This window comes from Palaemon carinicauda, chromosome 23 (assembly GCF_036898095.1).
Source record: "Palaemon carinicauda isolate YSFRI2023 chromosome 23, ASM3689809v2, whole genome shotgun sequence".
Classification (NCBI taxonomy): Eukaryota; Metazoa; Arthropoda; class Malacostraca; order Decapoda; family Palaemonidae; genus Palaemon; species Palaemon carinicauda.
The window spans coordinates 104,134,107-104,146,144 of NC_090747.1; the positions used below are offsets into that span (position 1 = coordinate 104,134,107).

Here is a 12,038-nt window from a genome sequence, read left to right on the forward strand (position 1 = left end):
ATTTTTATTTTGTTTACTGATTTCCCTTCCATTTTGACTAAACTGAATTATTTTACTGATTACAGTTAGCTGATATCGCTACTGCTAGTGAGCTGGTCTATGAATGTATCAAGAATTCAAACTGCTGTACTGTTTGTACATAATAAAAGTATTAAAGGAACTAATGAAATAGTTTTATTTTAAATTGCCTTTACAAATTTGCAAGCCAAAATCCCGCTGTTGAATGATTTTTTCTTAATTGATATGAATTCTTGGTAATAGGCAAACTGACTAACCTAAACATCAAGAAGGTAAGAGGTCGGGCCACTACCTGAATCATCGTGTATGGTGTTACAGTGTTATATTTAACAAACTTAAACTAAATTAGATACTGAATTTTAAAGATAGTAGTTTATTAAATCTCTATATATTCATAAGTTCTCAAAATTGTTTTTAATTTCACAGATTATTATTTGTTAGTTTTCACAGGTAACATAAACAGATCACATGTTTATAAAAAATTGGGTTTTGTTTTAATGTTAAGTTTATCATTAATTTCATACTTATTTGTTTCTACACAAATAGAAACCTTTATCCTTTAATGGGATTATTATTTCAGCAAAACTGGAATTCGGCTGTTACAATTTATAATACGGTGGTGGTAGTTACTGCTAGGTGGAGGGCAAGTCCCACCCACCCAACTGGCCACTGAGCAGTCAATTTAATTTAAGACACCAAGCAGTACAGATGTACTCTGCGTCTTCATTACTTGGCTGTATTAATTTTCTCTGCTTCCTCTTTTCAGAGTGCAGTGTTTGTGTGACTGCAATGGAAACTTCCTATGCAGACATGCAGGCTTGCCCTGGTAAGCGTGGCCACAATTGTGGCAGATTTATGTGTAGGGAGGATGTGGATGCCCATCTCTAGTGCCCTTTATGCAGGGGTCATGACATTTTGCAGTCATCACCCTGTGACGAGTGCATTTGAAGTGGTCAGGTTACGGGAGGAAGAAGAAGTAGTCTAAGAAAGACTGACTTCAGAGGCTATTACAAGTATACCCATGGTGTTACTGAAGAACCTCTTTAGCTCCTTCTTGCCCTCTGATTTTTGAATTGCTGCATCTTCTTTAACTTCCTCTATAACTGAATCCTTCGTAGGAAAACCGAAGAAAGGAGGAAACCCCAATATGAGGTCAGGGCAGGCTTCTTGTGAGGTAGGAATATTCCCCAGTGAAGGGAATACACCCATGTCGTACTCAAAGTTTACTTGACTTTGTGATGATTGGTGACAGCATTATCAAGGTCTTAAACCTGAGGAAGTGGCTCTCCCTTGGCATTGATGGCAATCAGTCCAGAGAAGCTGCTGAAGGGGTTAGCCGATACTGGGACCTCCAGGACTTGTACTGCTGTGCCCGCTTATGTGCTCACGCTCCTGTGGACAGTACTGTCCTTGGTCCTGTGCGGGAACAAGTACGCGTACTGTCAGGCGAGATAGAAGCTTCTACCTTCACCCTCCCTTTTTCAGGTAGTTCTAGTCCAGAGTGATGTCTTCACTCGGAAGGATAATAGCTCAGCAGAGGGTATGACTGACAAGCTAATACATTACACTAGTAGAGGGAGGACATTGGCAGACAGTCCGACATCGTCATTAAGACACATCTCCTCGCATACGGTTCCCACGTGTACTTGATCCACGCTCAAGATCATCACGAGCTTGTTCCCCTAATACCACCTGATCACCAAGAACTAGGTCCCCACACTCACGATCACAGCGTCACTGATCAACACTTAATCGTTCTTCCAGCTCCAGAACATCTTGTGTAAAGACATTTGCCAACAGGACACCTCATTCCAGAGTTTCTCGAGATCAAACACCTCTTGATTGCACCCTCGCTTTTCTTCTTGCAATTGAGATGTGCGAGTCACACGACATCAGTCACCTACCTCTTTGTACTGCTCAAATTCTTCGTATTGGGATCCTTCCATGCACTGGGACCTTCATATGCAACAAGACTGGTCCTCTTCTAGAGACCTTCCAATACAATTCTTTACAAGAGATCTATCTAGATGAGATAATCTATCTAGGTGAGACCTTCTCACGCAGAGAGAGAAAGACCTTCAGAGATACTTCAGACCAATGAGTTGAAGTGGGTGACATCCTAAGACTGTTATGATAACTCATCCGAGAAGACACCACAGAAACACGAACATCAAAGAGACTCCTCTTACTATATATCCAGTGACAGACTTTCCAGAGATTCATCTTTGTGCTGTTAAGTATAGTGCTCTCATGTTCGTCCTTCGGCGGTACAAGCACTGAGTGCTTCGTATTCACGAAGAACACGAGAGCTGAGGGCACCCCAACCTTGGAGGAGTCAGATGAAGACGGTGTCATCACCTCATCTTCTAAATACCATCCCGTTTCTGTTCTAGGTTTAATACAATCTAAAACAAATGAACATCTTGTATGGGTATACGTGAAGAAGAATGATATATCTGAGGAATGCGTCAAGACCTCTATATCTACAGCTTAAAAGGCTGGTAATACATCTTGTAAGGGATACTAGGGTAGTGTTTTTTCTTGCTTTGAATATAAACTGTTGCAGTCAGTATATCTTGTGAGGTCTTGAATATTTTATAGTAGTCTTTCCTGTACTTTGCCTCCTAAATGTCTGTTTTGGTAAAATGCTTTGGTTAACTATTAATAATGGAGTAAGTTTGGCTGAAAAGTAAAGAGTCTAAGTATGACTTATATACCCTAGTCATATATGAGCTTTACGTGTGATTTCTGAACTTTACCCAAGCATAAAATTGTGGCAAGGAGACCTGCTTCACAAATTTAATTTTGTATTGAAAGCTGATAGAGATTCCCAATCTTTAGTGTAGTAGAGTACATTGGAACCAAAATCCGAGGTTTGTTTATCCTTACGGTCTTGCTTTTTCTCTTACAATTTGGAAAGCTCAAGGATGTATGAAACTCAGGTATGCTATTCTGCAAAGCTTGTAGGCCTGTTAAGCACCATATACTGTATTCATCATCTACTTGTGATCACTTCAGAATCATTTGCTTTACTATTCAATTCATCACTCTGGGATGTGACTCATCGTATAACTTTTACATTTTATCTTATTTCGATCCTGCTGGTTAATTTTCATATTATTCATTAGTTAAGTAATGGGTTAGGGTAAAAGTGCACTCCAACTCCTATGCTTTTGTAGATGTAACTTGAATTTTTATATTCTTATGAAACTTTAGGTTCAGAAGAACCTTATAATTCTAGTGTTTAGGCTATTTTATGATTATTGTAATAGAATAATAATCCTGTTTAGTCTTTTACCTAGTGTTTTGGAAATTACTTTTATTTAAAACTTTTAGGCACATAATTGTGATAGATCGATAGATTTTATATACTGTACAGTACTCTATTTTATGTTTAAAGAGAAAGAATGGAAATGTGAAAATACTATTTTAATTTTGCAGATAGTTTCAAGTCTAATGCTGGCAATGTGTGTGAAGATTTACTAATAGTTTTAGATATAGAAGACCTCCCTTCTGATGTTTGCTCCAAATTTTGCAGTAAAACTGTAAGTACAATATTAGAATGGTATTAGATCCAGTTATGATTTCAACATTAACAATTTTCTATCTTTTTCAGAATTTTGTAGAACTTTCTTGAAGCCTTTTATATTGGCTATCAACTAGAATTGAAAATTGATCGTTGAATAAATTCCCATCATTATGAGGTTGATACAAAATTTTGGGTGCTATTATAGTATGCTATCTACTATCGAATTTCTACTATAGTATGGTATCTACCACAAAGTATGTTATCTACCGTGAATGTTAATCCTCCTGTTTGATGAGGATTATCAAACAGATTACTTACCACCAGTATGTTATCCTCATTGGACTTTAATGATAGTTTAATAATATTTATTGGAAGGACAACATGGATGCATATTTATAAACAGTGTGTAGGTTAGGACTATGTTAGACTATGTTAGGATATGGGTGCATAATTATAAGCAGTTTGTAAGTTAGGTTAGGTTGGGTTGAGTTAGGTTAGGTTAAGTTGGGTTATCAAGTCGGTAGTGATCCTCCTCATTAGAGGCGGATTAGCAAGTAGACCGTATCCTTAGGGACTGATGGTAGGTATCATACTGTAGTCAGAGAGGGGTGGTAGATAGCAAAATCGGCGGTAGATAGCATACTATAATAGCACCAAATTTTGTTTTTTGCAAATACCATACAGCACACTTTGCTATCTATGCAGACACCTCAGGATTGTGTATGTAATTGATGGATAGGTTTGCTTAAAAGCAAATGAGTGTTACAGACTATTACACACACAAACAAAGCTACTTCAACAACTTCTAAAAACATAGCAGACACCTCACACGTCTCGAACTGTCAACCTAACCGTGGTAGAACTCCTCGCTGCCGGGAGGAAGGACACTGTTGACTGGTACAACACAGGAACATACACTACCAGGGTCTAAGGAATGTCTGGAAGGGCAACCGATCGGAACTACGGTCTACCCCCAAAGCCAAAGCAAAGTCCTTCAAAAGAAGGAAACCGTGCTTACCCCATACAAAATGGGACAAAAAGCATGTTAAGAGAAGAATAGAATACAATACAGCAAATTATGTCACCGAGGAAATAAATGATTGTAGTTTGTAAGTTTTATACATTATTTGACATGTAAGATCTGTTCGGCGTCATTTTACCTTCACCATAAGGTATTGAGTGGTAAAATGATAAAGAATTGGGAAACTAAGATGTAGGTGTTCCCTAACTTTTTTTGTTAGTGAAAATTTAACAAAAACTTGTGAAAAACTAATAGTTGAGGGTACATGATGAACGTATGCTGCACTAGGGTCCAAAACACAGTTTCTTTTTTATAATATTTTATTTTAATTCTAGATAAATTTAACTTTGCCAACATAGGGCAATGTTAGATATTTTTTAATTATCCTTCTTACATTTTATACGTAAGTGTGGATAACAGTTTCTCTCTCTCTCTCTCTCTCTCTCTCTCTCTCTCTCTCTCTCTCTCTCTCTCTCTCTCTCTCTCTCTCTCTCTCTCTCTCTCTTTCTCTCTCTCTCTCCCCACATACATACTTGACTAAGTTTAGACATATATAGGTACTTCTAGAATAAAGTTTGATATAACTTACAGTAACCAGATTAGCCTACAGATTTTGTAATGTAATCTATGAACTTACTGCTTGAGTTTCATGTAGTATTTAAAAAGCTGTAATTATATTTTATTGCATTCCATTATATATATTGTTTCATACAATGTTCTTAGCATTATGTGCCATTGTGGTAGAACTGAACAGGGCACTAACAGCTGCTGCATGTAGTTTGTAGATTGTAGGTTTTGTTGTAGGTCGAAAGTCTCCTTTCTCAGTTCATACACAATATTCACCAAAATTCCTCTTGACTTAGATATTCCCCTCAATTATGTATACTCTTCTCTATCAGTGTTTTTTACATCCTTTGCCTTTCTTACCCTTCTTGCATTTCTTACTGTGATGATCGTCGTCTGATGCACCACTGTAGGCACCGTAAGGAGGAAGCGCGACTATGCTCTCGGGCATATTTTGCACGCAGTGCTTGCGGACGCATGTCATGAACTGCCCGACCTTAGAAAAAAAAGAGAGGAGCAGTTTAAAACAAAATGCGGTTTTTTATTTGGATAAAGTTTTCAAATTATTCAAAATAGTAATAGGTACCCATGGATACTCTTTGTACGGTATTGTTGCTGGAGCTCTTGTTCATATTACTGTGTTATGTATATAAATTGCACAAATACTCTTATTGGTAAAATTTGTCTATTTGTTTTCATAGTATATTTTCATACAGTAGTGTATTATTTTCTTATTACAACATGCAAGTACTGTATTTAATCACTTCTAACCCCTTAAGTGAAACAGCAAATGGAAGGATGGTTATGATAATGAATTTTGTTGTAAAAGAATTTGATATGAATACTTTACCTTCATGTTGGGTGGCTCAGGACAGTCATTGATGCCTTTTGATACGACATCCATGAGCAGAGGGTGTACAGTAGTCTTCATGTGCAGCTTGGAAATTAGAGCTGTTCGGTCAAGGGTGCCGTTCATAGTTATCTGCATTATAGTGTGAAGATATTCTTAGATATACATTTGCACACATCCATTCACACATACAGTAATACCTTAGTTCAGGAGTAAAATCGTTATACGAACAAAATTTTCCTTCCTTATGCAAGTTTTTGGCAGACAACTCCTGTACGAACGAAACTATCCCGCAATGTGCAGAATTTCTTTAGAGTAATGAAATACTGTACTATCTGCAAGTCTGAAATTAGGATGCGTTAGATGTTTATTATGAGTTGAAAACTTGAGATATGTCTATATGAATAATTACTCTCTACAGTATGAACTTTTGTGTGTTTGTGTGCAATTGGTTTTTAATCTAAGCCTATGTCTGAAAAAAAATTGTGCATTGGTCCTTGGTAACATTTTTTTTATTATCATTTTCGTATAGAGGAGGGGACAGATGAAAGCCTTTAGGTATTTTGTAGAAGGGGAAATTGTTTAATGCTTTAGAAGTGGGGAATTGAAAAAGGGCAGCGTTAGGGTAAATATGATAGGTTCAGAAAAAATGTCCGTGTACCGGTAGTTCAAGTATAGGTTATGTTAAATACATTGCATATAAAGCCAGCTAGCAAAACCAGTGAAAATATGTGCAATAGCAGCCCATCGGATATGTACACTGGAAAGTGGGATTATTGCATTTGCAATGGCCATTCCAGAAGGCAATAATCTACTCGCGGTGTGTTAATCCTGGAGGTTCTACAAACAGGGTGGCTTCAATCCAGCCATCCATCACCACAGCCACAACTGCATGTAAGTGGATCATTATGCTCACATGAGAAATTATGTGAACACTTCAATGCGTCATCAAGCCAGGAGGAAGTGTTTCCATGTAACATTTTCATCTAAATTTCCAGCCAGTTAAATTGGTTTACAGTGTTATTTCTATTTTTCTTTGCGAATTATTAATTTGTATTCATTTCTGATGTTAGGGGTTATAAATTGTTCAATGATTATCATTTACAAACCTTCAAAAATGGATGTTTATGTGTATTCATAAGGCCCTATGCATCAATAGGCATAGGAGGTGATGATGATGTGTATTTATGGACTTTGTGGACTTCATTAAGTGAATTTCCTTTATTTCTTATGGGTAAAATTGTTTTGCTTTACAAGCATTTGGCTCCCTTAATAGATTGAACTCGTCTACTGAAGTAATACTGTACTTTGCCTATTTTCTTTAGAGGTGGCTCCAGAAAAAAAAAATGGCCACTGCTATAGTCCTCCTATGTTTTGGAAAAAAGTTTGATGGATATAATGGTATGGAGTGGCTGGAAGTATGATTATTTTATGCTTATTCTGTATATTTAAAAGAAAGGAAATTAAAACTACAAATTAGAAAAAATTGAATGGAAATGATTTGAGATAAAAAAGGGAAGTGGACTAATGCATTATATGAATATTATACAAAGATGGGTTTATGATTTAGTAGGGAGCTTTTATTGGGAAACATTACCCATACATGAAATGTTTAGTAAAATACTTATTTCTTCTTCTATATTCAAAGAGCTATTTTCATTTTTTTTATTTCACTCTTCTATAACTCCTCAGCTAAAATAGAGATAAAATATGGCTAATGTAATTTAGATTGCAATAATTCTACGGTACATTGGGATAACTCACCACCCCAGCTGCTGTCAGGACACACCGTCTAAACCTTGTGGCGGCAGCTGTGTCATTAATGACAATTCTGTCCATGATGGTATCAGGCTGACCCGATTGGAAGGCAGCCGCTGTTTTGAAAAGATGAGATTATTTCAAGGTAAAGTAATGTATTCAATGTGAATGGATAGTCAATTTATAGTAAAGTACTTTAAATTGCTATTGACATGAAGTTAACATGTCTCTACTAAGTTATGTACCCATTTATGGAATCCCTATTCAAAATTTTCTTTTTTTTTCAATAGTTTTTCACTTAACCTCCCTATGGTAAACTTGAAGTTTTGTTTATTTTAGTCTTTTCCATGTTTACTGTGCCTGAAAATTCTCCCACTAGTCCTGTTCTGTTTTCTTAAATTAAGACATAGTCTCCTAGCATTGAAATGAATCCAAGGAAAGTTATATTATACTAAACTGGCTTTGCAGCAGAATGAAAATTCACGAAAAAGTAAGAACAGTCGTACTAGCTAAAAATGGGGTACTCAAATATGCTATTGTTCGCATCAAAACCATTGGCTTTGTGGCACTCCCATAACATAATTTTATAACTAATGGTACCCTACAGTACTGTACTCATTCTACTCACACTTCACTTGTCTATAGGGTCCATATTCAATAAATTGCAAATCACTCAGAGTGTGCAGTTGTTTTGTATCCAATAAGGATCTTATCGTCTTTGATATACTGTACTGTATTTTCAATTCATGTCCTGGGGTTTCCTGAAGTTTCCTATTGGAAACATCCCTGCCTGACAATGTGCAAGACTGGAGTTCATGCCTCCTTCAAGCTCGACAGTTTCTATTAGTGTCTGCAACCTCACCTTCCTTGTGAGGTAGGGTTGAAGTGTTTGAGGGAGCCTGTAAGTCTACCTGTTGAGTCATCAGTAGCCATTGGCCCCCCCCCCCCAGTCCTAGCTTGATCGAAAGGTGTCCTGGGTGCTGATCATATGTACAGTGTACAGTATATTGTTAGTCTCAAGGATATTGTCCTGTCCCCTGTCTCTTCCATTCGTGAGTGACCTTAAAACCTTTAAACTATAACAATCAATCATTAAGTGTTCAAACACTCGTAAGAATGTGTGCCGAATAGACTCAGTGGGCCCAACGCCTGGTTATATAACCCAAGTTTCGTATGAATATAGCCCTCTTAGGAAAATGAAGTTAGGCCCACTGTTGAAAAATACAAATGAATAAAAGTAAGAAATAGCGTACTCACGCAAGACGGAAATAACTTGTGTTTTTGGTATGCCCTGAAGGGTGGCGCAGTCAAAGACATCCTTTACGGGCCCTGCAGTTCCTTGTGTCAAGCCCTTCACTTCTGCACATTTTTGTAGACGAATTTGACATTCTCCATAGGGCATCCCACCACAAGCTGGATCGGTGCCTATTATGGAAAGTAAGCAGTGGTCTAGAATTCAAAATAAAACAGCATTTTCACATCATAAATTTCTCATTTGGTCAACAGTCAGTTGTTTTAGAAGTTTCTCATTAATAGTTTGTAAAGTTTTGACTTTGAATGGTAACCTGATATTATGTTTTTTGTTATATCTCAGTGCATTAGTGTTGTAATTCAAGGGGTATTAGATTGTTGAGTTTGGTTAGAAAAGTGTATGGTAGAGTACTAACTAATTGGATTAAGGATAAAACAGAGGATGCGATCTTAGAAGTGCAGGATGGTTTTAGAAGAGGTAAGGGATGTGTTGATCAGATTTTTACAGTTATGTAGATATGCGAGAAATATCTAGCAAAGGTAAGGAGGTGTATGTTACATTTATGGATCTGGGGAAAGCTTATGATAGAATTGATAGGGAAGCGATGTGGAATATTATAGGGTTATAAGGAATTGGTGGAAGGTTGTTGCAAGCAGTGAAGAATTTATACATAGGCAATAAAGTGTGTGTTAGGATTGGAAATTAAGTGAGTGAGTGGTTTCCAGTGAAAGTGGGGCTGAGACAGGGATGTGTGATGTCGTCATAGTTGTTGAATTTGTTTGTTGACGGAGTTGTGAGAGAGTTGAATGCTCTAGTGCTTGGTTGAGGATTGAAACTGATAGATGAGAGTGATCATGAGTGGTAGGTGAATCAGTTGTTGTTTGCGGATAATACTGTATTAATTGGAGACTCCGAGGAGAAGCTGGATTGATTAGTAACAGTTTGGGGGGTCTGTGAGAGAAGGAAGTTGCGAGTTAATGTGGCTAGGGGTAAGGTTATGAGATGCACAAGAGGGGAAAGTGGTGCTAGGTGAAATGTCATGTTTAATGGAGAGTTATTTGAGGAAGTACACCAGTTTAAGTACTTGGGGCCTGTTGTTGCTGCAAGTGGTGGAGTGGAAGTAGATGTATGTGAAAGAGTGAATGAAGGATGTAAAGTTTTGGAGGCAGCGAAGGGAGTGATAAGAATAGAGGGTTATGAATGAATGTAGAGAGTTCTGTATGAGAAAGTGATTGTACAAACTGTGATGTATGAATTGGAGTTGTGGGGAATAAAAGTGATGGAGAGACATAAATTGATTGTGTAAGAGACGAAGTGTCTGAGGAGTAGGCCTATGGCTGGTGTATCTTGATTAGATAGGGTTAAGAATGAAGTAATGACTGTAACAACGGGTGTAAGAAATTAATTAGTAGCTAGACTGGATATGAATGGGTTGAGGTGGTTTGACCATGTAGAGAGAATGGAAAAGGGCCATCTGATGAAGAAGGCGATGAATGCAAGAGTTGATGGGAGAAGTACAAGAGGAAGGCCAAGGTTTGGGTGGATGGATGGTGTGAAGAAAGCTCTAGGTGATAGGAGGATAGATGTGAGAGAGGCAAGAGAGCGTGCTAGAAATAGGAATGAATGGTGAGCGTTAAGAAGCTTCTTTTGTGGTGGATAACAAGGGAGGGTGGGCCGTGGGACCCTAGCAGTACCATCCAAACTGTTGAATCCCGTGTCATCCCTGGGAGGAACGAAGAGAGGAAACCCCCCCCCCTTTTTTTTTTTCTTTTTTTTATGCTGGCTACTCCTAAAATTGGGGAAGCGCCTTGGTAGAGTATATATATATATATATATATATATATATATATATATATATATATATATATATATATATATATACATACATAATAAATCTAATGCCATTTAATATTTTATTTAAATACAAAGGCTACCATTAACATAATATATATTTTATGCCACAATATTTTATTTAAATACAAAGGCTACCATTAACATCATATATATTTTCCATCCTTTGGCACAATATTTTATATAGTGCCACTGGCTCTTGTTTTTATGTCCGTTTCAATGGAGACATTTAGTTCATATAGTGCGAGTTACGTAACTTCCGTTCAGTCCGAGATGAGCCTTCGTTGTGTATGCATGATCTCGCCGCAGACCACCGTACATTACTCCACCAGTTAGATTTTAACGTAATTTGATTTTGTGCATGGTAAGTTGTTTGATTATTAGTTAAACTAGTGGATTTGAAGTAGGAATATGTTGTTTCATTATTGAATTTTACGAAATCAAAGCATGATAAGATCTTTTACAGAAACTTGCTCTCCAAGTCTGTATTCATTGTATGTTTAATGGCAATTAACCAAAATTTGGTGTAGTTTAGTAATTTAGACAATTATGCATAAAAATTCTTTAATTTTATATTTCATATAATCACGCTGGTCATATTATTATCTTTTATGTGGAAATCATGTAAAATGCGTTTTGGTACATTTCAGTACAATAGGCCTAGGCCTATAGACGGTCTCTCTCTCTCTCTCTCTCTCTCTCTCTCTCTCTCTCTCTCTCTCTCTCTCTCTCTCTCTCTCTCTCTCTCATGCTCTTTTAAGTTATTCCATCCAGTTGCTGTAATCCGTTCAGCATGTTTCTAAAAATGTTAAGTCTCATGACTTCAGGTGAAGCTACTCTCATACCAATTTAGCATTTATGCTAGTTTCATTTCGTTCCATTTTCATTCATTTGGTTAAATGATTTACTTTAGGTCACTTGCAGAATGAATTGTTAAGTAAAAGTTACGCAAACATTTATTTGCATCATTTCACTCCGTATTTAATAGAAGCCATATGTATTTGGGCGGCAAAAATAGCCATACCTCTGCTCTTCAAACCAACAAATTTAAATAAAATAATTACGTCAAGAGTATACTTAACGATGGGCAGTAGAGATATTAAATAACACATTTACAAACGAGTTACGTTTTAATGACACATGTAAAATGATAGATGACGTTTTACTATAGGCCTAGGCCTAGTAGTAGCCTGAT

The 12,038-nt window shown here is 37.0% G+C and overlaps 2 protein-coding genes across 2 annotated transcripts in view; one reads left to right on the top strand and one right to left on the bottom strand.

Annotated features, from left to right (window-relative positions):
* asrij (OCIA domain-containing protein asrij) overlaps nt 1–169 on the top strand; it is a 29,238-nt gene extending 29,069 nt beyond the window's left edge. Inside the window, exon 7 of the mRNA XM_068347356.1 lies at nt 66–169. The gene's annotated coding sequence lies outside the window, so the exon portion shown is untranslated. The remainder of the gene's footprint in view (nt 1–65) is intronic.
* Nucleotides 170–4,987: 4,818 nt separating this feature from the next.
* LOC137617044 (uncharacterized) overlaps nt 4,988–12,038 on the bottom strand; it is a 9,546-nt gene continuing 2,495 nt past the window's right edge. Inside the window, exons 3-6 of the mRNA XM_068346896.1 lie at nt 8,998–9,165; nt 7,747–7,856; nt 5,983–6,114; nt 4,988–5,628 (exon numbers count right to left, since the gene is read on the bottom strand). Of these exons, the coding sequence (XP_068202997.1) occupies nt 5,464–5,628; nt 5,983–6,114; nt 7,747–7,856; nt 8,998–9,165 (575 nt within the window). The 3' untranslated portion in view covers nt 4,988–5,463. The remainder of the gene's footprint in view (nt 5,629–5,982; nt 6,115–7,746; nt 7,857–8,997; nt 9,166–12,038) is intronic.